Below are 27,429 nucleotides of genomic sequence, written 5' to 3' on the forward strand. Positions count from 1 at the left end.
TGAAGTCTGGTCATACCTTATCCATCACATCGCCTCTGTCCTTGTTTGCAGATCATCAATCTTTTTGTAGCTGTTATAATGGATAACTTTGATTACCTGACGCGGGACTGGTCCATTTTAGGACCACACCACCTGGATGAATTTAAAAGGATTTGGGCAGAGTATGATCCTGAAGCCAAGTAAGTGACCAACCCTAAACTTTAGAAGTCACTTGCATATATGGTCCCATTCTCTCTGTTCTCTCAGAGGTCTGACATCCCTGAGCCAATATAGTAGAGTGGCATGTTCCTCTGGCAAGAAACAAGCCCTGTACGAATAGGTGTTATAGATCTCTGAAAAGTGTAAGGGGGGAGCACTAATGTGGCCCCCATCAGCTCCCCATTTGTGAATCAGTGGCAAGGGCAGACTGCTCCAAGATACAGGAGGAGTGAAAAGTATTCCAGTCTATGAAGTAAATATTCTGCATTTTGCCTTGCTGCACATAATTATAAATTATAAACAGCTAGGGGAAATATAGGCCATGTAGCAGACTAATGAATAGGCCAGTTGGAAATAAGCATTAAGAAGGAGTCTTCTTGAGGGGATTGGTCTGCCATAGCACATGGGATGAAGCCCTGGATATAATCCACTCAGAACAACCCTACTCTCTCTGGTAGGCGTAGAAAGTGGATTTGGAGCCCTTAGTAGGCCCTGGCCATAAGCTCAGAGCAGAGGTGCAGCATTCAGTCGTTGCTTTTTCATGTGTCAACTTCGTGACAGCAACTCTGTGGTTGTGCTGGCACCAACCCCCTTCACTGAGTGTCTGTAGTACACATTTAAGCCTGAATTATTCCCTCAGTTACACCGTTGAAGTTAGTAAAGCTGCACAAGTGTGACCAACAGGGAAATTTGACCCTTGGGTATCAGTATAGCTCACTTTTAAATGCTCTTACATTTGATTTTCATTTACGCTAAACCCCATTTGTTTACAGCACTCTGACAGTGAGAAGAAGCTTCAGAGCACGTGCAAATGACATGTACTTTAAGCCCACCTAAAGACCTCTTGCTAATTCTATAGATCCTAGTGTCCAAGGCTGTTACGTGTATGGTTAGACCTGTGCCTTTTGGAGCTGGGTGACAAAGGGATCTGTCTTGCTCTTTCTTATCTGCAAATGGGCATATTTTCTCAGTCCCCTCTGCACATCCATGCTAAATCCTGCCTACCCGAAATTCCCACTTTAACTTTGGCAAATCTCCCCCAACCTCCACCCCTTTCTGAGAGTCAGTCCCTTTAAGTGGTGAGTGATCTACAAATTTTGGAAAGCCCAACAGCAAATTTCCAAATGAGTTTTACAGAGTTAGTCAGAGACTTCCCTCTCTGCATTGCTTACTGGCCCCAGAAATGGATGGGCACAGTAACAAGAATTGAAGGATAGTGGATCAGAGCTCCAGGAAAAAAGGCCAGACCCTTCCTCTAATACTCTTTACAAAGGCCACAGGTTTTGAGTGATTCAGTATTTTGAAAGAACAAATTGTTAGACTAGGCACCCAAAAACTAAGGTACAAAATCCACAGTCAGTTTTTCAAATATTGACTCAAGTATAAAGCGACTGGTATATTGCCTATACACAGTAACATTTAAATCAGTGCTGTTCAAGTCCTGAGTGATGCGCTGAGTATAAGAGCCACTGTAAAACCACATCTGCCATGTCAAGTTAAAATGGAGCAGTTCCAACCATCTTGGGCTAGAGACCTCATCTGGCACTCAGGTTGTATCCAGATGGACCAGCAGGTCCTTTTGCAGTAGTGTGTTCCTTATTGTATGTTCTTCTTTAGGGGACGGATCAAACACCTTGATGTGGTGACACTGCTCCGGAGGATTCAGCCTCCACTGGGCTTTGGGAAGCTCTGTCCTCATAGAGTGGCTTGCAAGGTAAGACAGTGCCATGAGGGGAAGGTTAGAGAAAGAAAGAGGAAGCCTAAATGTAACAAATTGCATCTTGGTAGGCCATATACTCACTTTTCCTGATAAGCTAGAGTAGTGGTACCCAACCTTTTGGCCACACAGGCTAGATTAGTATTACAGAATCAGTCTGCAGGCCTAATCAAGTCCATGCACCCAATCCAGTGTGTGGAGCTGGCCCAGCCAAGGTCCAATCCAACAAAAAGCAAAGCTGGCCTGGCCAGGGCACAGTTTGACACATGGGGCCTGCCCAGTGCATGGCCAGCATGCAGGACCATGTCATCTGACCTACAGGGCTTGGAAATTTGACAGCAAGGGAGTGCAGGCAATTAAAACTTCCAAACACTGCTAAATGTCCAGACCCATGGAGAGCTCTGTAAGCCAGATAACATGGCTCCAGGGGTGGAGGTCAAGCACTACTGATCTAGAACAGCAATTCTTAACCAGGGTGCCATGAGATTCTTTTAAGGGTGCCACAGGGTGTCATGCAATATTAGCTCTGTTATCTCTGTTAGATATACAAACATCTACATGTGATTCACAAGAGATTTTAAATAGGAATCCTTAGTCTTAAAACCATTCTGACCTGTTGTGGTCGTTCTGATTTCTTTGCAGCTGAAGAGCTGCTCTGTCATTTTTCCATAATCGGAAAAAAATGAAAACTAAGGTAAAGAGGTTCCTTGAGTCTAAAAAGGTTGAGAACTGCTGATCCGAAGTCTAGGGAGTATGAGGCATGCTGTTTTATTAGCATGCTACTTCGTTAGTTTTTAGTCAGGAATCTTGTTAGCTTACATGATAGACAGCTTGCTAGAATTTATAGACATTTCCTAGTATAGGAAGTCTCAAGTACAGATAGTGATAAATGCTATAGACATGCTCCTTTGGGAATGATAATTGAAATATGGTGGTAGGTTGGAGAAACCCACCAGAGGAAATCTGCTGCCCCCTAGTGAGGAAGCCAGGAATATCGTGGGTTTACTCTTAACCTTGTATAATATAATTCCATCTATGGTGTGTTTGGGATGGGTCTGGGACTCTTCTGTTTAGAGACTGCAGCCAATGTTTAGTTATGTTCAATGACACAAAATACATTTTAGCAGTCTGGTTAGAATTCATTTGTCATATCAACCCACTGTCTAAGACAGCACTCATGTAACTATAGGCTTCTGATATCAATTATGTGCATGCAACAGACAAACAAACAGACAAAATAGATAAGATCACTGAAGGACAGATGGGTATGAGGAAATATCTTTAAGATTTTTCCTTACAGTAACCAAATATGTTACTCCTTCCTTATGTTGTACCTCATTCTCATTTAAATACTTAGTCTAGATTAAACAGCAGTAATTCCTCCACGTATTTTTGATTATAAACATCCATCCTCCAGAAAGGATTTTTCCAAATGAAAGAGCAGTTTATAGGATGTAAAATTGTTTGTGAATCTCCTTCAGAGTTGTAAAGTTTTGTATAGGTTTTTCAGAAGTAACTTATGGACAGACCACTCTAGCCTGTTTTCTTGCCAAGCTGAGCAGGATCTAGTTAGATCATTGTTACCCAGTAATTGCAAAAGGAGGTGCTGGAGATTCAGGAGCTGACACTTCCCTTCAGCTCATCACTGAACTGTTGTATGATGTGTGTTAGTGGACAAAGTAATAATGAAACCATCGGGGATAAGCTGTAAAATCAGGGCCTTGTGGTCATTATAGATCCCTTGGTACAAAAATAAAGATATAAATATCCCTGTATCAGATGCTGTTTGACTCAGAAATTCTCCCATCATTTTCAATAGCATATGACACAAACTTCATGCCCAAAACTATCGTGTAATTTTGCTATGTACTACTAAATATCTGCACCAGAGATGGCTGCATTTCAGCAGTGAGCAAAGTGACTTCTAGGTAGATTGCAAAGCACTTAATTATTAGGAATGAAAGATGTCATATAAATGTAAAATACTGATGCTGCTGCAACATAATACTAGCTTGTGTAGATGTACAGCAGGTAAAGACTTGCTTCCTACTGGGCAAAATGAAGGTTTGATTATATCCACCCTAGGAAAGATTATCCACACTGAGCCTGATATACTTATAGTATATGACAATAATTGAGAGTCTTCTGGGCAGACACTTTCAAGTGTACTAATGATATGAAGAGTCTTTTACCTGTGTAACCAAGCACATGGGCTATATGTGCATAAGTAGAAGAGAGTGGAAATCTGGGAAAAAGGTCTGGAGAGAGAAAGCATTTCCATTTTTAGTGTGCACTGACTCTGCATGATTTCTATGTTTCTTCTCCCTGCCTCACAGCGCCTCGTCTCCATGAATATGCCACTAAATAGTGATGGGACTGTCATGTTTAATGCTACTCTCTTTGCATTGGTCAGAACAGCACTGAGGATCAAAACTGAAGGTAACATCCTCATTGACTGTGGGGGTAGATGGATGTACTGAAATGCGCTGGGTTTGAAAATGACAGATGGATATCGCATACATAATACAATCCCAGCATTTCACTTTGTGTGTGATATGAGAAGCAGTGCAGATATGTAAAAATGAAAAACATCTCCCAGGGACTGAACAGTGTTTCTTGCTAAGCATCATCCAGAAAACTGGTGCCATCTGTGGTATCATTTCTGATGATTAGTATTTTTTTGTATTCCTTATGTCATGGTCTTGAAATGTAAGTCTTCAGCCCTACAGAATCCTCCAGTGCCAACCAGGGAGAGCAAGAGCATGGAAAAAGGAGAAGCTGAGGATTTTCCTTGGGCAGGGATTCTGAACCAACAGTAGAGTTGAACAGGCCAGCTGCCCCTCACCCTCTGCTGGCCTCCTAAGCAGTAGGAGGTGATAGGCTGGGCTGTCTTTCAGTTCCTACCCACAGTGAGCTTCCAGTCCAAGGGTACACCTCTGCAGGCTTACCTTGATGGAGGACTCTTATTATCTTTGATGCTTATATAATTGGGCCTGATGTTAGACAGAATATTATGGACATGGGAAGCACCAGATGGTGGTGGTAGTAGTGCTGAACACAATTGTTACTTTGTTTTAATGGTGTGGGAACTCACTGAGGTTACCAATGTTAGACACTGTGGGAGTAGAGCACTAAGGAAGGAGAGGAGATGGCTTAATGCACTAGGAGAGAAAAGGGACTTTCAAGTGTAAGGAACAGCATGGGAGAATGAATATACATGAGAGTCAGGGTAGCCAGGTAGGTAACTTGGGAGATGGGCAGCTGGAAGGGAGTGATATAAAACAGTGCAACTATTGGTCCCTTCAAGTTTCTTAATATGCCACAATTGCGTACTTCACAGACTGAGGTTATTAGAGTCTCAGAGCTATTCTTCATTAAATAAGAAAGAATATCTTGAAAATACCCTTTGTGTCAGTTATTAGAAACATTTTGCCTTTCTGAAGTATCTTCTCACGGCACTCCACAAATGCAGTGCAATTCAGACTCTAGCACCGCTGTTAGGGATGGAGGGAGTCTGTATGGCAGTGGTCACCAACCAGTGGATCTCGATCCACTGGTAGATCTCAGAGCCTCTTGCAGTAGATCTCGGAGGCTCTTGAGTTGATCCGAGGCTGGGGTGAGGAACTGAGTGCCCGTGTACATGCATGTGCACATCGCAGCCCAGCAGGTCAGTCTGTGAGGAGGGAAGGGGCGGGGGCTAGATCAAGGCCCCGGTGGTGAGGCACAGTGCTGCAGAGGCAGAGGCAGGTTAAGTTGAGTGGGGTCCTGGTCGGGTGGGACTAACCTGCTGAGGAGGCATGCCCCCAAATAATTTTTTCTCCTTTTGCCTCGATCTGCTGCCCCATCGCCTCCCACAGACTTACCTGCTGGGGAGTGGGGGAAAAGGGGTGGCAGCAGCGCACACTAGATCTTGGGCTGCTTTTAAATGCCAAAGGTGATCTCCTACTTAAAAAGGTTGGAGACCGCTGGCATATGTCTTGCAGAAGGGAGAACTGTGGTGCAGAGAGTAAAGTGAGGAACTCCCAGGAAAAAGCTGGAAGTAGAACCCAGGTCTCTTCATTCCCAGATAAGCTTTGATCACTAGGCTATTCTTCTTCCTTTCTCTGTCCTGTCACTGTGCTCTGATTTCCCTGGACCTCCCTAGAATCTCAAAGTACTGGACCAGACCATCCTCACGATCATTTATAAAATAAAATGTTGCTGCAGTTTTCTGTCTTCTTCAGCCAAGCTGTCTCCACTGCCAGCTAGGGGCAGATGGCCAGCAATGCCCTGAATAAGTGTGCTCCCTTAGCTTTCTGTGTGTAGGGAGATGAGAGAAGCTGCTGAATCTCTGCATGTGTAGGAATGAGACTACCTGTTACGATGGAATAAGCAGTGGTCAGATAATCCCATTGCCCAGATCTGGTTGTTGAGCCCCTGCTGTTTGTGAAGCTTTCTCCTGTTGTAAAAAGAAGCACCCTCAGACTCTAGCTCCACCCTTTTCCTTTTTTTAGGTGCTGTGGCTTACGTGTGAAATTGTTCCTCTCTTGGGGCTGGCTTAATTCCTCTCTCCACTGATTTCCTGGGCAGGTAACCTGGAGCAAGCTAATGAGGAACTTCGAGCAATAATAAAGAAAATCTGGAAGCGCACCAGTATGAAGCTGCTGGATCAGGTCGTGCCCCCAGCTGGCGGTGAGCACATGGGCCCTTTTGTGTCTGTTCCCACCTACTTCTTTATCTGCTTTTTGTCTGTCCACACTCCTGTCTATCTATACTGCACCTTGCAATCCCTAGAATAAGTTTACTGGGGGGCACACTTTGCTCTGAGAAACAGTATCTACTTACCTGACTCAAAATTATGCAGACCCAGTCTGTGCCAATGAATATGTAATTGTCTCAATGGACAGGTTGTGAGAGGAGATGGGCAAGTTGGGGAGAAGAGAGAGAACAGCAGTTCCAAATACCACATCTAAGGGCATGGCCAGATGAGTACACTCCCCAAGATAATTCACATTGGATTTGCACACTGATGCTAATTACACCAAAATCAGTAACAGACAGGAGTAGCTCACAGAATAGGTGACTATTACTACCTTGCTTTTAGGCAGCAAGAAAGCAGGTAATAGCTCCTTAGAATGAATGCAGACAGACAAAACTTAAACTACTGCAACTACTACTGGTTTGAGTTTTACTCCTAATTTTTTTCAGAGGTGATTCCATGGATTGTGCAAAAATTATTCTGGCTTAAGGATTTGTGTCTTCTATCCACTACTTTTTTCACACCAGGGTTGTTCTAGTTGCAACAGTGTAAATGCGTAGTCTGTCCAGGCCCTAAATGGACAGTTCTCCAATGATGTGTGGAGAGCAGAATTTTTCTTTGGTGCTCGTGGCCTTTCTGTGCATTTCTAAGCCTGGTCTTTTTAATTAGTATCCCTGTGAGATCCAGGCAGATGTGGCGGGCCAGCATCTCAGCTATAGCCACCCCCAGAGCCTTAGCCACCCTCAGAGCCACTCCCAGGCATTTTGGCACCTAGTCCAGGTCATGTGAAGAGCATGCCCCTACACGCTATTATTGAACATTGCTTCCATTTGATTTGGTGCCCTCACCCCCCTGCCCCCTCCATGTGAAGGTGCCTGGTTCAAATCCACTGCTGGCATTGCCCTTCCTATGGTACTGGCTCCCCCACATTTTTGGAGTACACGCAGTGACTTTGTCCATGACATGACCTTTGTCCTTTTCCATTTCCCTCCATTTTCTACTGCATATTCTCCCCTATGCCTGACCTTCTTGCAGTACCAGCTGTTTCTCTCCAGCACTCACATAGCTTACTCTAGACTCACTGACAGTTTCTAAACATTGACTCCGTCTTAACAATGAGACATCATGTTGGTCACCAGTGCAGCACCTTTGCTGATCCCCATGCAGCTGTGTAAGCTGCAGACCAGAGTAGCAGGGAGGAGATGGTATTCAAGGAAAAATCCTCAAGCCTATGTTTAGCTCTTGTTTTTATTGAACTCTGTGGACCAAACCCCAAGAAACTGCTAGTGAATCTAGGTGGGTTGTGACTAAATAAAAAAAGAATGAGGAATTGAGGCATTGACTTCAATGAGGAAGTAAGCTGACTAAGGGGACGGTAGGACCCATATGATTTGTCCCTTGGTTTGAAGCAGTCCAGGTTCCACTGGTCAGACCAGGTACTAATCTCCCAGCGGGAGCTTACCAGGACACTGAGGCCCTATCTAGTAAACTGGGGCATGTGACGAAAGCAGGAACCGCTTCTCTATAACATGGTAAGACATTGGGTGGCACTGCAGTAATAAGTGTTCTACCACTATAACTAATCTATGCTAAGAGGAGAAAGATACCTCTTCCCCCAAAGAACCTCTAAAACCCTGTATACCAATACATGGTTCTTCAACCTGATATACCAATGCACTAGGAGCAGATGTTTCCCTTTCTCCATGGTTCCTGCTTCTTTGAACTGCAAGACTGTGGATCTTGCAGTAGTGAATATCTTGTCTCAACTGGGCTGTTTGCTTGCTTTTGGAAATATTCCCCATTCAGATGACGAGGTGACTGTTGGGAAGTTTTATGCCACTTTCCTGATCCAAGAATATTTCCGGAAATTCAAGAAACGCAAAGAACAGGGCCTCGTTGGCAAACCTTCACAGAGGAATGCTCTCTCCCTGCAGGTGAGTGTGGGACAAGATATGGACACACGCATGGGTTGAGCTAAGACTGGGAAATAGATCTGTGGATTAATAACTTTGTACAGTGCTTCAATCTTGTTACAGACAAGGATAATAAACCATGTCTCCTTCCTACCCAGTGGTACCCATTTTGATATGTGTACTGAGCATTTGCTGTTAGATGAGAGGGTCTGCTTACTGTGGATAGCCATATCAACTCCTGCAAGTAAATATGTCAGTGAGTGAATTATGCTCACAATTTAAAAATCTTTTGGTAATACTTGGCAGATGACAGGTTACTTTGGTTGGCTGAAACCAAGTAAAAGAAGGATCAATACCCTTATTATGTTCATCACCAAACGCTTTGAGGAGAATCCCACTAGGGATATATCAGGGAAGCTATTGGGCCAACATGCAGCAGCAGTTAGGAAGTAGGAGGCATCATGATCCAGTGCATAAGGTAGCAGATTGTGAATCCTGAGACCTGGGATCTGCTTATGGCTCTGCTACTGATTTACCTTCTGGACAGCTGGGTCATATGAAAAAATGAGAACATTCTGCTGATCTCAAACAGGGAATCCTCTGCTCTATCTACTTCTGAAATTGTGAGAAAGTGAGGAAAATGTGTGAGACTGGAGTCAAAGCAAAAACAATGTGCCCTGCCAGCTGTAGGGCAGTCTGAGTAGGTTCCAGGTGCTCAGCACTAGCATTATGACAGCTTTCCCATCTTCTAGGCCAGACCTGATGGAAACGCATTCTAGTCAGTAAGGTTTGGCAAAAGCCTGATACAGTTTCTCACCAAAATTCTCAAACCTGAGCACCAAAAAATGTGGTGCTCAAATCCATATTTAAGCAATGATATGAGTGGCCTGATTTTTCAAAGGTGCTGAATATCTGAGGTACTACTGACTTCAGTTAGAGTAGTGGATTCTCAGCATTTCTGAAAAGGTGCACTTTTATTAGTGTGCTTAAATATGAATTTAGGAGCTAAGTTTAAATCATTAAGCTTATGTGCATGTGCTGGGCTAGTTACAGCAAAGAACTGAAATGACTCCTAAATTCTCTTGCCAGTTCTGCCAGAAATTTGGTATGTCACCTTGGACAAGTTACCTAACCTCTTTGTTGTGTTAGTTTCTCCATTCTAATATGATAAAGGGCTTAGTCCATCTGTCTGTCTGTCCATAACACTCTTGGAGTACTCTGATTAGTTGTCTGTAAACAACCAGTCAGAGTGCTCTGCAGAGACAGACAGCAGCAACAAAGTGGGGGTGTGAGGCCAGTGGTGCTGGCCTTGCCCCCCACCCCCAGCCCTGCTCCTTGGAGCCAGTGGCAGCATAAGGAGCTGGTGGAGGGAGACGGAGGAGACGGTGGGGCAAGCTTCCCCTCCTCCGCTCCTGGGAGGCAGCGGTGGTGTGGGGAGGGGGCTCCACCCCGGCAGAGCGGGCCAGGTGGACGCAGAGTGCAGGGGTATGGCGCAGGGCCAGGCACGGAGTTGGGGGGGAAGAGGGGTGGCTGGCATGGGGCTGGATGCAGAGCAGCAGCAGTGCAGGGTGGTGGGTGGCAGCACTCTGTCCCCGTGCGCCTCCCACCCCCCCTCCCCTCACCTCTCCCAGTCATTCTTGATGGGCAATTCGCTAGTCTCTAAGATAACAGTACTTACTGACCTACAGAAGGACATTGACACTGGCTTAATTTAACAAAACAGTCAGAGAAAAGCACTGGATGTAATGTGAAGTGGTACTTTTTTATTCCTTCCCTCACTACATGACAACACTGCACTGCACTGTACTGTTTTCCAGGCTGGTCTGCGCACACTGCATGACATTGGGCCAGAGATCCGACGGGCTATCTCAGGGGACCTGACAGCTGAAGAGGAACTAGACAAGGCCATGAAAGAAGCTGTCTCTGCTGCTTCTGAAGATGATATCTTTAGGGTAGGTGCTGCTCCTGGGACTCTTCTTTGCCTGCTGTATAGTTCTTTGCTTACAATGTCTGTGTCTGTTTTAGAGATCAGAGATGGACAGTGTACAGGCAGATCTCAGTAAAATCAGAGAACCAAATCCTGAGAACTTTACACAAATTTCACTCCATTTTTTCTCAATGGAAATTTTTCTCAGGGTAGAAAATTTTCCTGGACAATCAACCATTTTTTCTCCTTAGTTTCATCCCATGATTTCTAGTTATGGCCTTTGGGCATCATTTCTTCTCCCTCCATGGTTTCTGCACCCTTCAAATGCTTACAAAAAGTTATTATATATCTCATCTGTCATGTTTTAGCTAAGCTAAGATTGAGATAATTGGCTCTCAGTTCCTCACCAGACCCTCTAATTGGGTGATTATATTAGTTGCTTTATCTGGAATTCTTTTCAATCTCTGTGGTACTCTGCTGTCTGGAACTGAAAACTATAGCCCAGATTCTTCATCCCACCTAGATGCCAATCAACACAATAATGGTAGAGAGGTGAAAGATGCCTTTTCACCACTCAGGGACCTCTGTATTCTGGACCCAGCCTCTATATCTTAGCACGAGACTCCACCCTGTCCCACCTCAGTGTCCTGTCAGAAAAGCCCACATGCTTGGGGCATTTCCTGACAAAGAAGTGGTTTGCTTGTACAGCTTGATATAGTGGGCCCATACTGGCCATTCTGCTAATGTCACACGGGAGAAATGCCCTTGTTTGTACATCTTCTCACTTACCAAGGGAATATATCTTCTTTTTTACAAACAGAGGGCTGGTGGCTTGTTCGGAAACCATGTCAGCTACTACCAAAGTGATGGCAGGAGCACCTTCCCCCAGACATTCACTACCCAGCGCCCTTTGCACATCAATAAATCTGGCAACAACCAGGGAGATACTGAGTCCCCATCCCATGAGAAGCTAGTGGATTCCACCTTTACTCCTAGCAGCTACTCTTCTTCAGGTTCTAATGCCAACATCAACAATGCCAACAACACTGCCTTGTGCCGCTTCCCAAGCCCACCCAATTTTCCAAGCACTGTCAGCACAGTAGAGGGACATGGCACTCCCTTGTCACCCACCATACGTGTGCAGGAGGCCCCTTGGAAACTTGGCTCCAAAAGGTAAGCTTCAAAGAAGGGATGGTCTGTTGGGCTAATGAAGCCCAGACATATGTTAAAAAAAACAATAATACTGTCTACTCAGATGCTGTTTCATCATTCTCCCACAATCTACAGCACTGTTTCTCAAACTTGGTTAGATGTACCCTTTGGGTAATGAGGCAAACTTCCTGAGGGTATGTGAGAGGAAGATGCTTGAAAGCATAAAAGGGAAATATTAATGGAGGAAAGGGAGGAGAAGGAAAAACTGGAGAACAACTTTACAATATATCTTAGATTACTTGAAGGGATAGAATATGATTGTAATCTCACAAGGTGTCTTTTTTATCCTGGGCTTGTAATCAGCAGAGCGTGCCTTAACTTAAAAAGTGGTATTCAACCAAAAACACAAAACAAAAAGGTCAAGAACCAAGGGTTCGAGATGCTAAACAAGATACTGTTCTGCACAAGATCTAAAATATGCTCTGGGGTTCATCTGGGCGCACAAGCTAGCCATGCTGCAGAAATACCACATTCATCCCTTAGGAAGCAGGAGGATTTAGCACCACCTTTGATCAACACCTTTGACTTTCCAGGCTTTATCATGCAACTGTACTCACAGGATCTGGAGAGAACTGCACCTGCAGCAAGGTGTTTTAACTTACCACTAATGAATTAGAGAAAGAATGAAGAAATACAGTTCATACATGAGAACACAAGAAGAAGCTCACAGAAAAAACCTAGATCAGTGTCTTTCTGTCAGTGGGTCATGTCCTCCAAGGGGCTCATAGAATGCAGTCGGGGAAGATGTGAGGCCTTGAAAAAGTTTATTACAATGTAAAGCCAAGAAAATCTTGCGTTCTGCCTACAGTCTTATTCTGCAGGGTCAGATAATCTCTGTCAATCCTGGAAACCAGTACTGACACACAAATAATATATTACATGTACTGTTATTGTACATAACATTTTTCTCACTTATAGCTAATGTAAGGAGTGGGTTGTGAGTTTTGTTTTTACTTTGAATAAGGCAATTTTAATCTGAAAAAATGGAGGAACACTGTTCTAGGGGGAAAGAGAGGCAAATAATAAGATGACAGTGTTAAATGTGTTCCTGTACTTTAATAAGAATCCAGTGACTTTCATTTCTCAAACTTCTTGCTGGAAGCCAAAGGAATTCCACGGTCATTTGTTTTCATCCTTGTCTCTTCCATACTTGTGTGTATGTTGCATTCCTAACTTGGTCTTCTCTTCCCCCCCTTGCTTCCTTGGTGTACTAGGACACATTACTATGAAACATCGGGACGGTAGGTGTTTTCTTTCATGCTTTAATGCTGTCCAGATATAAGACTTCAACTCCTGTTGAAGTTAAGGTCCAAATCCCCATTAGTGTTGAATCTAAGCCCTTCCTTCTAGTGTCAACAGGGATGAAAGAAGAGGTAATGCTCTTGCTGATGCTTTCAAAAGGTTTTCCCATGCTGATAGACAGTTATGTGGAAACTGAAATACTTGGATTTCTCAGTGGGTTCACATGGACTTTTCACCTCTATCTCCATGTGATCACAGACCTGACCATAGTCATTCTCCAGTCACTGTGTGAAGTCCACTCCAACCTGTTGTTACCAAAACGCTGAAGGGTTTAGTTATGACATTGCTGTGTGTGCTGGTGAAGGAGCTGGTGAATCTTGGGTCTCCTCCCTAACACCTTTACAGCTGCAGTTGCCTGTCACTGACAGCAAAATCATTTGAACGTTCTTCCTTGGATTTCTTCTCACCTCACCCATACCATGATATACATATTCACATTCCTCCACTCCCCCAGGCTTTTGAACCACATGAGCAAACAACCATATTTGTCTTCCTCTCTCTTGCTTGCATGGGACTTCTGTGCCATGCTCTGTTCTGAGAGCGCTGGTAAGAGAGTAAAAGTGACTGCTGTCCAGATCTCTGTTCTTTCCATGTTAGCCTTTCAAAAATTCAGTGTCTCTCATTTTCACTCTGCTGCTTGCACACTCAAAGTACAGTAAAATAGCAGAAAGCAGGAAACTGTAGTAAAGAGAGAACTTAAGGGCTCTACCCATTGCAGAATCTGTATAGTGGCTACTGAACACAGGGGAGTTATCTGTACATGTCATGGGAGAAAAGTGACCAATTATAGCAAAGATAGTGAGGAGAAAGAACAAAAAAGGAGCAGAGGGAAAGAGATGGCATAGGGAAAGGAATGTAGGAGAAAGAGACTAAATACATCAGAGCTGAGCGGGGCAATATAGTGTCAAGGAGATGATCCTTCAGAATTCTTAACCAGGACTTTGGGTCTGTTCACAGAAGAGGTTGTCTCTTTCTATCGCAAAAAATCTATTCTAGGTTTTAGGCTAAGCCCAGGACATGGGCAGAAATTCAGGAATTTAGTCAGTGTTGTGTAATTGCTCATGCAGTACAGGCCTGATCAGTAATGAACATAGTTATATACATCACAATGAAGTCTCAGTGCTATGATTTAAGATGCTCCCAGTAAGGGAAGACACCACAAAGAATCACTTATATTTAAGAACTGTTGCTCTGTCTCTTCGATCATTGATTTTGTATGATGTCTCTGTACTGGGTCAATAGAATAAATTGAGACAGATGGAGCCCTGTCACTCTTGTCTCAGTAGCAGGTTTTCTTTACCACCTCCACATCCTGACTTGCCTCTTTTGCTCATTAGCTCCGGTTCCAGAGACAGCCAGCTGGCAATCGTTTGCCAAGAGGAAGTGTCTCAGGATGAGACTTATGATGAAAATTTGAATGAAGATGTTGAATACTGCAGTGAGCCAAGCCTGATCTCTACTGAAATGTGAGCTTTGCAACATTGTAACCACAGGACTTGGGGATTTAGGGTTGCTTGGTATTTTTCTTTAAAGGCACTCCATCAGATCAATTTAGGAAATGAGATAGGAAGATGGCTAATTAAAAGAAAGATGTGCAGAGAGAATACTGGCAGTCTATACAGCTGAGCATGGAAAATGTCTTTTAACCTAGAAAAACAGTAGCAGCAAAGGAATCTTTTTTCTAAGGCTGACACACCTTTTCCTCTCTACTTCTTCCTTCATTGACTTTGCTGCTAGGGCTGTCTCCACCATCCATTACTGGTGTCTAATGTTCTCAGATTTTCTCTGTCCCACAGACTTGGATGCTATCTTCAAACCACTTAGATTTAATGAGCTAGCTAGCTAATTACATCCCTTCTTCATAAATAAAATGATCTTCCTTTGCCCCCATCTCCTGCACAACAGTGTTGCCCTTCCCTACTCATCCACTATGGTGCCCTGCAGTTTCAGGCTGTCAGTGATTATCATTTCAGGCTCTCATACCAAGATGATGAAAACAGACAGCTGACGCCACCGGAAAATAACAAAGGGGAGGACACCAGGCAGTCTCCAAGGAGGGGATTTCTTTGCTCCTCATCATTAGGTAATATTCCATCATGATGTTCATGGAATATTTAGTCATGCCTTAACTGATTTCTCACATCGTCCTGGAGACTTCTCCACTGTGTGATCCCTAGACTTTGTGTGTCCTTTGCTTCCCTGAAAAATGGTTGTTGGTCATGGTTCATAGTACCTGACAACTCTTTGCAAGTACAGTTGCTGTAGCAAGTTGTATAGTGTCAAGATAAAGTGGACAGGAGTTAAAATGGGGATTCCCTCCCCTTCCATTCAGCCCCAAGAGATTATACTGATGGCAGTCTCAAATCAGAATCCCTGTTGTGTAAGGGATGACAGTAGTGTACCTGGGGTGGGGCAAACAGGGCACCAGCCCCGGGCGCCACAAAAATATCCCCCACCTGTCTGGAAAGGCAGGGAGTAAGTTGGGCAAGTGGCATGGTTCCCCCCACCCCCCAGGAGCCTTTGCCAGAGCAGGCACAGCCCTGCACTCAGTGTACATGTCTGGGGACATGGAGCAAACAAGGCACCAGGGTCAGCTTCCAGGAAGCCCAGCTCTGGGGCTGTTGCTGCCAGAGCTGATACTGCTACAGCAGCAGCAGTGGCAACAGTAGCCTAAGCAGGTAACACGTTCCTTCCCCTCCTCTACCTTCCCCCACTGCCATCTGCAGTGGTTGGCATAACCTTAAATCTCTCCACCCCTGCACCAGCCACTCAATTTGTTCACTGTGTCTCTGAAAGATGGTGACAGTTCCATGCAATTGACATTGCAGGTCGAAGAGCATCATTTCATTTGGAGTGTCTGAAGAGACAGAAGAACCAAGGTGTAGATGTCTCACAGAAGACAGTTCTGCCCTTGCATCTCGTACATCATCAGGTAAGCTTTGATTACTAAGCAGATGTGCCCCAGCACTGCTAGATATTTACCATCTGTCACACTTCCCAGTGGCATCATGAGCCAACCATTTGGAGGCTGCCCAGAACTCTTTTTCACCAATGCCAAAGGCATGACTATATTCCTCATGCCAGCTCTTGATTCCAGGACTCCCATAACTCACAGAACAAAGTTGCAGGAATACACTCTCCTGGTTTACCAACATCTCCTAGCACATAATAATCAAACAAAAATAAAGACAAAAATAACTACCCACATTCAACTCTAATACATTGACTCTGATAAACTATTTGCATAATTAAAATGTGCAGGGTCTATCTCTATATTAATAAAAAGTAATCAGTCACTGTAATTAATCATCTTTTAAAAATAAACCAATTGTATGTAATTGATCTATTTCTTAAAACCCTGTGCAGGTGCCTTCAGCAATATAGCAGGTGCTTTCTACTTGGATATTCCTGGATAATTAATCAGGTGTCAAAGTCAGAATTGGGCCTTTTAGTTTGGTGATAAATTGCTTCTCCTTGTCTGTCACTGCAATATATTAACTATCACAGAAACAGCTTGCATACAGTATTGCCAGACTTGAAATTCTTCACATTCCCTTTAGTCTCTTCTGTATTACAGTCTACATTATGAACTATACAACCATGTTAGTGTATGTGATGCCTAAAAGTAAAAGTTTGCTATATCATGGAACTCTCAGGCTAACTCACAGATATATAATATACAAACAGATGAAGAAACCAATGCAAAAAGGACTTGTAGAAGGCTGTACTGTGGAAGAACATCCTTCCTATTTGTGTGTGTCAGGAATGTGTATTACTTGGACAGAAAGCTATCCATTATTCCACCACATAAAGTCTCTCTTACGTAAATGATGCTGATACAAAAAAGCTCCACTGTCAGAATACAGACCACATAATACTGGTTGTTGTTAAATTTCAATGGGTGTCATTAAGATTTGTAACACCTATTGTTAGTATTGGTTAATTTCCCTTTGGATGTTCAGCAAAGCCCCACTCAGCAGGGGTGACATGCAGTGTTAAACCTCTCACTGCCACTATTGGCTGAGCATTGCAACTTATGTGTGAAACGGTAGTTGTGCTGGCTTAGGGCAAACGATCTACTGCATGAAGTGTGTAGTTTCTTGATGAGGCTTGGAGTGTGGAAACAACACCTTCTTATTTAGAAGAACCTATTAAAGAACTATTTACAATAAACAAGTAATGGTTTTGCTACTGCCCTTGCAGGGGTCTGGGGCATAATCTTGTTGCTGTCCTGCCCCACCAGGAGGTTCCTGGTGCCTCACCCAAACTGTCTCCTGGGATGTCACACTTCCTGGATACCATGTTTCCAGGAGGGACTAACTGTATGTCACACAGTTGGCCATAACTCTAGAAAACCTTTTTTCCTACATTCTGCCTTCCAAAAAACAAGGCTTGTAACTTATTTGGCAGTGTGTGGTATGTGAGACAATATTGTAGTGTTCGGAAACAGGGGCTGCTATATATTTCAGCACGCAATCTATTCCTGAAAATGAGCTCTAGAATCGCCTCTGTTGTTCTTCCGAACGCTGCACCCTGTTCCCTCCTCGTGAAAGCAGGAACTATACTGCAGTCTGCTTGGGAAAGCAATGATTTTAGGATGGTCTAGAGGGGGAAATTTTCATAGGCTAGATTGCAGTTAGGTGTCTGTTACCTACTGTAAGTCATTAGGAGTTGGGTGTCTAACTGCCCCTTGTGCTGTTGAAAATCTTCACTCTTTATGAAAAGTGTTCTGGTAACTGAGATGTGACAATGATATTAACTGCCAGACATGATGTCCATCACCTCCTGCTCTTGTATACTGTTGACCACAGAAACTGGCATGCCTTCCTCAGGCTGGCCTAGTGGCAGGGTTATGTGGAGAAAGCTTGCATCACTACAGTCTGCCCTTGTACCTGTTGTATTGATAGGGGATGTTTTACCAAAACAAACTAAAACATTTGAGATTCAATTGATAAAATGTATTAGCAGGAAACATCAATACACTGGCAGATCTGAACACCCCTAAGCTTTGGAGTATTCAAAACCCGTATCTGGGTCCATATTTTGCAGACAGTTACAGTTGCATCAACAATAGCTGTTCTTCCTAGAAGTCATTCCAGTTAGCTTGAGGCCCCATCAAGCCCTCTTTGTACAGTTTCTGTCCTGCCTTGCCATTCAAGTGGTGCTTCTAGGAGCAGGGTTATATTGTACACTTTCTCTCTCTGCCTACAGGCACTAGCTGTGGCGGGTCTGAGTCCCCTGCTCCAGAGAAGCCATTCCCCAACCATGTTCTCCCGGTTGTGTGCCACACCCCCTGCCACACCCTGTAGCCGTGGCTGGCCAGAGCAGACCATCCCAACCTTGCGGCTTGATGGAGCAGAGTCCAGTGAGAAACTCAATAGTAGCTTCCCATCGATACACTGCAGCTCTTGGTACTCTGACCGCGCCAGCTGCAGCAGCACTAGAAGAACCCGGCCGGTCTCTCTCACTGTCCCCAGCCAAACTGGAGGGAGCAGCAGGCAGTTCCACGGCAGTGCTGGCAGCCTTGTTGAAGCGGTAAGTCATTGAAGCCCCAAAGATGTGCCAATAGTTGCAGCAACAACTAAGAATGAGCCATCTTTACAGTCCTTATAAGGATATACTCAGTGCTACTACTGATGGCAGTGCAGTGAGTAGAAGTATCCATTTCCAAGCTGCAATTGATTGGTGGCATGAATACAAATAAAGGGAGTAAAAAAGTGGCCAGATAGGGGCTGATACAGTGGTGGCATGAGATGGCTGATGATGCTAATAATAATTTTCATCTTTGTCTCCTATCCCTGGATCCCCACTTGTTTTTGAAGGTCTTGATTTCGGAAGGACTGATGCAGTTTGCTCAAGATCCAAAGTTCATTGAGGTCACAACCCAAGAGCTAGCAGATGCGTGTGACATGACGATAGAAGAGATGGAAAATGCAGCAGACAACATTCTCAATGGTAACAGCAAGCAGAGCCCCAATGGCAACCTCTTGCCTTTTGTTAACTGCAGGGACCCAGGGCAGGACAGTGCAGGAGAGGAAGAGGAAGAGGTGCAAAACCCGGATTGTAGAAAAAGTCAGGAGGAGCTCAAGGACAGCAGGATTTATATCAGCAGCCTGTAGTTGCCAGGGCTGAAGCGATGCTGGTTTTTTATTTGTTTCAATGTTCCTAATGGGTTTGTTTCAGAAGTGCCTCACTGTTCTCGTGACCTGGAGTAACCGGAACAGCGTTCTTCATTCATTTCTGTTGGGACGAGTCGCAGAGTTGGGTGGTGTAAGAGAGCTTTTCAGGAGTGAATACAACCCCAGCATATGTCCGTGAAGAAAGAGTGAGAAGGAGAAGGAGGAAGAGAAGGAGGAGGAGAGCCAGCTCCCTCTTTTTTCAGTCCCCATACAAGGAACGACAACTGCTTCCTGAATGCGAAGGAGAATCGCAGCTTCCTCTTGATGGCCCTAGCCAAAAGGACCCTGCATCAAACGGGTGTCTTTCAACTTTGCTTGTAAAAATCATTTTGCACATATTCTGTATAAGCCTCACCGTCTCCATAAAGCCAAGGCCCTTTTAATTTGGAAAGGAATGGTGGACTTCTGCTGTGGATTCCAGCACCTTGTTGGGGAGGAGGAAGCAGAAGAAGCCTTAGGGACATGAGAGGCAGATGGCAACACTGCAGATCCTTGCTGACAGAAAATGAGGAGACTCCCAGGCAGTGGTCTCTGCCAGCCAATCAGAGCTCAGGCAATCATGTCTGCCAACCAATCAGAGCTCAGACAGCCAGCTGTGCCAACCAGTCGGAGAGTAGGGAGCAAGCTCTGTCTAGCAAAGCTGAGGCAACCTGCTCTTTTCTTAGCGAGGTGGTGATGGGCTTATGTAGATCTCTCCTTGTTTTTGCAGTTTGATATTTTCTTGAAAGCATGTTGCAATTTTTATTTTTAAGGGGTTTTTTTGTTGTTGTTTTTGGAGGGCGAGGGGAGAAGGGAGTGTTTACAAAGTTTTGTAATCACCTACCTTTTGTTTTGTTTTCACCTTTGCAAATGTTAAATTAGTTTAATTATGTTGTATTATTTAAACTATTTTTGCTCCATTGAAATTCGGTAGAAGTATAATGATAGAAGAGTTTTACCAACCATTATGTACACCAAGAATTTGTAATTTTATTTGATAGTAATGGAAACCTCCTTTTTTGTTGTTGTTTTATAATTTAAAGATAGTAGGCAATGCACTTGATATAGTCTTGCACATTTGAGTGATTGATTTGAATTCTTTTTAGTGCTAAGTATATTTGTGAGTGTATGAGCAACACTGAATGAGAGTGCGTGTGTAGGTGTGTGTGCGCGGGTGCGTGTTAAGTGTGTTCAGTTCTCCACTTCCTGGTTTTAACTGCAGGAGATCTGTATCTGGGGCTATTTGAATGCAAAAACAAACCACTGTCTCTGCTTTTTGAAAGGGGAATCAGTAACTCTTTCCATTTTCTGTTCCACAAGATATGCAAAAACAATGCAATAATATTAATTTTAAAATACAATTGTAAGTTGTGTTGGCATTAAAACTGTATAGAAAAATTCAAGGGGAAAAAAAACAAAACGAGGAGGAGTTACGCTTCGATATATTCCGTGTGATGTTTTATTGCATTGATAATGTTTCTGTTGAAGAAACCGTAATACTTGAATTCAGGTCAGTTTCAGTATTTTTCAAATATTTTTTTAAAATGAATTGCAATTGTGCCAAGCGAATATAATGAATTGAATTAAGTTTGTTTTAAAATCACTTCTTGTATATTTTGCTGCATGTAAAGTAAATCATTTCGTATTTGAAGTGTGCCAAGCTTTACCTTTGAACTTTTAAGTGCTTTTCTACGTGTGGTTGGGGAAAGGGGTACTAAATATTTTTTTTTTTATTTTTTAATTTGTACAATGAACAAAGTGTACCTGGTGTAACTAACTATTCTGCAATCCACTGACAGGTTGAACGTTACTGATTTTGCATATCTTGTGTTCACTTTCCTTTTTTCCTCATTCCCTTAAACATGCACGATGAATTTAATGGTAGAGAATCTTTGTTCCTGAGACCAGGACATTTTATCCAGTCTTTATCCTCTTCCCTTTTGCTGTTTCTTCCAATGCTTTTTCTCACTAAAGGGTCACAAAACCCAGGCTGATCTGGTAGATGTATTCTAGGAACAGCTGGCACCAGCAACTCTAGTAGGGGGAAAATATGTGATTTCACATTTCTTTCATTAAATCCCTAGCCTTTGATCAACAACAGCAGTTACCCAGACTAGCAAATGAAAGAGGCTTAGCTAGGTAACTCTGGCCTTGACTCATATCCCAGGATAAGTGAGGGGAGAGATTCTGGATAGTTATTCAGGACAATTGCTTGAGTATTACCCTTAGCTGTTCTGTATCTACATCAGCCAGATGAAAGAAGAAGACTCTCAGCTCAAGGCATTGACACTGAGCGATATGAACCCATAGGTTGCACTCCAGTGTGTAATCTTATCATTCTCCCCATGCCTGATTTTAAGGGTCAGGTTCCCAGACTCACCACATTCAACCTGGCATAATTCCACTGAAGTCAATGGCCCTGTGTCAGCTTCTTTTTGTCCCTCTTCTGCCTGGCATTTGTTTCTTACTAACGACAGAGGTTGTAAAACCAGGAAGGAATTGTAGGTCTCATGTCATTGCTTGAGTTTTTTCCTTGGAAACAGTTTCTGTATTTGAAGTAACTTGAAATTGTGTCATTTGGAATCCTAACTATCTAAAACTACCACAAGTTTTGCTTTCTCTTCAAGATGGGATCTCAGACTTTTAGATCAGTAATGAGTAAGAAAAATTACCTGACTCAGGAAAATAAGAACCAAACCTTAACCGCTAAGTTGAGCTTTTTCTGAAATTTGAAAATGTTTTCTTGGTTTGTTTTTTTAAATATGTATATCTCTGTTTCCAGGTCTTGTGTGCTGGGGACCTAAAATAGAAATAACAGAGCAGAAAACAGAATGTCAAAGGGATATTTTAGGTAGTATCAAATTCTCTGTGGTATTATAAACTGATTGGCAGCAGTTCAAAATGTCCTGGATATCTTGCAAGAAAAGGCCTCTTGTTAGGAGATTTCCAGCCTGGCTATCAAAAGAGTTTGCATTAATTTAGATAACAACATAGGATCAAAATCTGCAAGTCTTTGCTAAAGGCCTGCATAGGCAAAACTACATCCTGAAGTTAATCAGCCCACTGACCAACATCCTAAGTTTTCTAGGTCAGTCCTAAATTTCAAGGCTGTGTCTTGGTGACCCTAGGGAATCCATGAAACAGATTGTATCCCATACTTGAAAAATTGGAGGCAGATCAGCATCAGGCAGCTTCCTGCTCTGTCTGCTGAGAGGTCATATCACAGTAATGTTGGGTGCCCTAGGAATGTGGCTATCCTGCTTCCACGTCAGGAAATACCTATGGGCCACACCATGAACCAGAAGCAGCACAGCCATATTCCTCCAGGGCTGCACCACTAGCTAATTAGCTCTGAGTGTGTGTATAAATGTGGCTGCACTAATTAGCTCTGCCTCTTAATGGAGCTAATTAGACTGCTTGCAGTGCCGCACTAAGGCAGCTAATAATTGGAACCAAAAGTGGTGTAAATTGCTTCTGGTTCTAGAGGCCTGTAGAGTGTCCTTGACTAGGGTTCCTGAAAGTTGGTTGCCTTCCTCAGATCCTGACCACTTTGCTCTATCTTTACTGGAACAGATCCTTATTGACTTCAGTAAGAATTTTGTCCTAGTAAAGCCTGGCTGAAAAAAAGAGCAAGTTTCTGAGGATTTGGTCCCGCAAGAGTTTTGCTTATGACCTGAGTAAGGATTCAGGATTGACTTCTGAATGCCTATCTAATCTGAATCAAACCTCAAGTCCTGGTGAGGGCTTTTCTAGTGTTGAGATGTTCCAGAGGGGTAACATAGGCCCGGTACTATGGAAGACAAAGTAGTGCTGTTCCTAGTTACCCATTTCAGAGGGGAATTCAGATGGTAGAACTCCCTAACTCATTCTCATTTTCTGGAAAGTTCAGTTCATCCGCACCACTGGGAACTGAGTGGCTCATCACTTTGGAAAAACAGGCTACTGCACTGAACAGGCCGTTATTGCTGTCAATGAGAACTGTGAATGCTCAGTAAGTTCACATCACCTCTTAGTAGCTGGCCTCATGCTAGGGGAAGATGCTTATGTTGTCCACGTCTTTCTGTGAAAACTGTTATACCTTCCATGATCAGACTCTGAAAAGAGTAGGGGAAGTCCTGGGTCTCTACTGAATAATCCTCTTCTTTCTACTGATTTAAATTCTTGAGGAGAGAGGGTGTTGCAGATGAAGGTGATGCTCAGAATGAGTGGAGTTGGGACTCAAATCAAAGGTTGCTGATGCCAGCTGTGCAAGTTTCATTTTCTATAGAGGGTGGCATCCCATTTCAGGTACTACCAACATACAAATTGCAGTGGCCTGAGCAAAGAGCTACTGCCTCCTTCCACTGGGGCAGAGTCTGGGACAAGGTAGTGGGTGAGGGTAGGTTTAGGTCCTGAAGTGTCCTTCCTTTCCCTGTGTATTGGTATGAATGTTAGGTACAATCACTACGCTGTGGATGGAAGCTTTAAAGAAACTAATGGCTGAGGAGTTTTGTGTAAGCAAAGAGAAAGAGAAAATTATCTTATCTTTGTCATTGGTGTCTGATTTGCAGCTTGATAAGAGTACACTGCAGACTAAAGACATTTCTTACAAAATGACCACCTCTTCCCTATCACTCCTAGTCAGTATTCCAGGAAGTACCAGGCCAGTCACACTGGATGAATTTCTTTTTTCTTCCTTATTTTGTGTGACTAACATGATGGAAAAAGCAGAACTAATGGTCCAGACCTGGAGTTTCCTTATCCACAGACCTTTTCTGCATTATCTGCCTCTTCAGTGGGATGTATGTATGCTGCTGCTGCTGCTGCTGCTGCTGCTGCTGCTGCAAGGGGTCCAACCCATTTTATTACCCTGCCCCACCGCACCCCAGTCTGGAAGGACAGCTGATGGAGCACCATGTACAGAATCGCATCTATTTCTGCTTTGTTTTCTGACTCAAAACCCTGCCCCATCGATGACTATGACAACAACAACAAAAAAGGGCAAATGCATTTTTTACATTTCTTGATAATTTCCAAAGCAATGTATCATTGCTTTCTTTAGACTGACGCCAATATAACAGTTGTATGGGTCTCAGCCAGGCTCCTGTGTCTTTTCTGACTGAAAGTTTCAGATTGCTGTATGAAATGTATGCGCGTTTGCACACAGACATATTCCTACAAGGTGACAGAATTGCAAGCCAGTCAGGTTGCTAGCTGGCTTCTGATATGCACTTGGAGGCCTTTTGCGTCTTATATGCAGATGAAAAACTATTCAGAGAGCCAGTGATGGAGCCACATTTGGACACAGCTAAGTATTTTATATATATACTGTATTGTGTGCATATATAATATAATATTCACCTGTGTCCAAATGTGGTTGCATCACTCTGGCTCACTGAAACACGTTGTGCATATATATATGCACAACGTGTTTCAGTGAGCTAGAGTGCATATATGCATATGCACAGCCTCGACTATGAATGTCAGGGGGACACACTCTGTATAAGCAGCTTGAATATCAAGGGATCTTTACAGTAAATAGCCTCTGTCAGGTGGACTTGAGTCCACTTCACATAGTAGTAAGTTTTGATAAATTCAGATTGTAGTGTATACAAAGAAAGCAATGGTTCCTGTCAAACAAAGGCCCAGTTCCTTTCTCACTAGTTCTGCAACACATCAAGACTAATTCATTTGAACCTAATGAGATTATACTGCTATAAACCATAAGTGAGGGCAGCATCAGGCCCAGAACTTTTATTTCTCTTCATTTAATTTCTTCTGCGAAGGTGCCTGATCAATATCAATTTTGAACAAGCTATTGCTGCATAGGTTTTCATTTAATTTTGTAAAATAGTTAAACTACCATGTGGTAAGGCCAGGGATCAGAGAGTTCTTAGTAGGAGTACAGTTCTGAGACTTACCCTCAGAAGCTACTTTGTTTCTGAAGATCTCAGAGTAAAATTGGCATTTTCTCCCTGCTGCAATGGGCCTGGCATGGGAGCAGGTAAGGACAGCTGCACAACAGAGAGGTGTGCTGTGCTGGAAATGGGCAGGGTTCCAAATTCAAACAAAGGTTATTAGCATCATACTGATAGTGAAAATCTCTATCCATATTATTATTCAGTTGCTTGTCCAAATCCAGTCACCCTTCCCCAACCCACCTTATAAAGATTTTGCTTAACTGCTGAATCTTGAGCCTAAAGAGCAGGCCCTCTTTAGAAGTAAGCAGTTCTACCTAAAGGGTTACTTGAAAAGAGAATCATCAATAAACAAACGGATGTAGGCATCCATCTGGTTCAGCATGATCAGTGATTAACAGAAGGCAAAATCAGTAGCCCATAACAACATCACATTTCCACACAGTAGCTTCTTTATTTCATCTCACTCAAGCAGCCTATTCTCACTTATCCTGAAGTCCATCTCACCCTTGAGCCACTGCTTTCAGTTGGTCCAGTGGCTGACTGGTTGCATCAAAGGCCAAGATGGTATTCTCCCATCACAGCCCAAAGCAAATCTGCCTTCATTCTCCGATTCACTCCCAACCTTCAAACACCCTCCTTCCAAACAACACTGCCTGCATCCATTTTTACCAACTCACTGAAGATCCAACTCTCCATTAGTTGAATCATCTCTGACACATTACCCAAAATTTTGCCCAGCCAAACAAAAATGCAAGCTCTGTCCCAAACATGCTGTAAAGTTCTCAGCATCCCAAGCTCCCTGGTCTGTCTGCTCTTTTATCAGGCAGATACAGTATCCAATGCTCTAGACTACTATTCCGTGTTCCCTAAAAGCCCTTAGCACCATGATATCTCAAAGAAGTGACAGAAAGACAGATGCAGGAGTGTCCCACTGTGATAGCTTGAAAAGGAGAAGCTTTCAAGTGACTAGCAGTCAGATTTTCAATATCTCACCGAAACACATAGCAAATGCTGCATCATGAAAGAGAGAAACTTTTAACACTGCCTTAAAAACAAATTTAAAAATGAGGGAGTCTCCCTCCAAAGGACTGACACGTGGTAAGTCAAGGAAGAAGCCACTTTGGATGAATTCTGACTGGAGGAGACAACGTCACTTACATTCTGATCCTGCAGGACTTAAGCTAAACAGCCAGTGACTTCAGTAATTAAGAACTACAGGACCAGGACTTTACAAGGAAGGAGTGGGTATTTCCTTGCCAATTTCTATTTAATGGGGATCTGATCTTGCAAGGTACTATGGCCTGCACCTCCCCATTGACTTGAGGGAAGATGTGGTTCAGCACCTCTCAGGTTCAGAGCCTTTGAACCTCATTTCCTGCTCTGACCATTAACTACACATGTTGATAAATGTACGTGTTTTGCCTTCATTTGAATTGCTCAGAGCTGTGAAATGAACTCTCCTAAGTATAACAGTCCAGAGATAAACCTCCTCTCGCATACTTCCCTCCTCAACCTTTCCCAGAGCATCTTCACCCAAGCCCTTCCCCCCATCCCAGTTCATCACATCTCACAATTTTATACCCAGTTTTCATGAAACCACAGAAACGCTGTTGTAAATAATGCTGTACAGTTTGTAACTGTAATGTAAGCCTGTCATCGGTGCCAGAGTCTGTCTTGCCCTCTCGCACGTTTTAAAATCAACACAAGGAAGTCAGAGTGGCCCACAAGTGAGCTAGAGGGTCATGTTGGTGTGGGACAAATGTATATTCCTGTAAGATTGCATTTTTATCTAAGGAATGATGTTATTTTAAAAATTGCTAATAAATTTCTAAACAATGTCTAGATTTGTGCAATATTGTAAATGTTATCATATCTCTTCTCATACCCCTCCGCTTAACTCACCAGTGGCTAAAAAATAACAGGTTCTTATCACCCTTATTCACAAGAATGGTCCCTTTGAAGATAATGGCATTTTTCACATGTCTAAAGGTTTGCAGAACTGAGTCCTAAATGCTGACAGGCTATCCTGCTAAACATTAACCTAGAAACTCCAGTTACACTTTATAAGAAGGTAATTAAAGTAACTGCAACCCAATTATGGTTTTAAAAATGACTATAAAGGGTGACCACTGTAATTCATATTCTGGCTATAGGATTTTGCACTAGGTGTATGTATCAAAAAGATAGAATTATTGAACATTAAGCATGAAACTAATGGGGTAACGATAAATAATCCAATTATATATTGTTACAGTTATATAATTTGTGCTATCAAAAGGCATAACCGTCATGCAATCCTGTTGTAATTCCTGTGGAATAGCACTGTAATTACAATCACAATATTATAAACCATGGTGTAATTAG

At 43.2% G+C, this 27,429-nt stretch overlaps 1 protein-coding gene across 4 annotated transcripts in view; it reads left to right on the forward strand.

Moving 5' to 3' along the window:
• CACNA1C (calcium voltage-gated channel subunit alpha1 C) overlaps positions 1-26,907 on the forward strand; it is a 790,825-nt gene extending 763,918 nt beyond the window's left edge. For 2 of the 4 annotated variants that reach the window (XM_019515545.1, XM_019515547.1), the window contains 12 exons: positions 52-179; positions 1,816-1,912; positions 4,252-4,354; positions 6,485-6,586; positions 8,460-8,587; positions 10,384-10,518; positions 11,314-11,666; positions 14,345-14,473; positions 14,981-15,090; positions 15,836-15,939; positions 18,219-18,542; positions 18,830-26,907. In XM_019515545.1, coding sequence (XP_019371090.1) covers positions 52-179; positions 1,816-1,912; positions 4,252-4,354; positions 6,485-6,586; positions 8,460-8,587; positions 10,384-10,518; positions 11,314-11,666; positions 14,345-14,473; positions 14,981-15,090; positions 15,836-15,939; positions 18,219-18,542; positions 18,830-19,126 — 2,010 coding nt within the window. In that variant the 3' untranslated portion in view covers positions 19,127-26,907. Of the gene's footprint in view, positions 1-51; positions 180-1,815; positions 1,913-4,251; positions 4,355-6,484; positions 6,587-8,459; positions 8,588-10,383; positions 10,519-11,313; positions 11,667-12,919; positions 12,947-14,344; positions 14,474-14,980; positions 15,091-15,835; positions 15,940-18,218; positions 18,543-18,829 lie in introns of all 4 variants that reach the window. The other 2 variants (XM_019515544.1, XM_019515546.1) reach the window with 2 other exon arrangements.
• Positions 26,908-27,429: the final 522 nt, after the last annotated feature.

Source organism: Gavialis gangeticus, unplaced genomic scaffold (assembly GCF_001723915.1).
Source record: "Gavialis gangeticus isolate Ggan-Ray unplaced genomic scaffold, GavGan_comp1, whole genome shotgun sequence".
Classification (NCBI taxonomy): domain Eukaryota; kingdom Metazoa; phylum Chordata; order Crocodylia; family Gavialidae; genus Gavialis; species Gavialis gangeticus.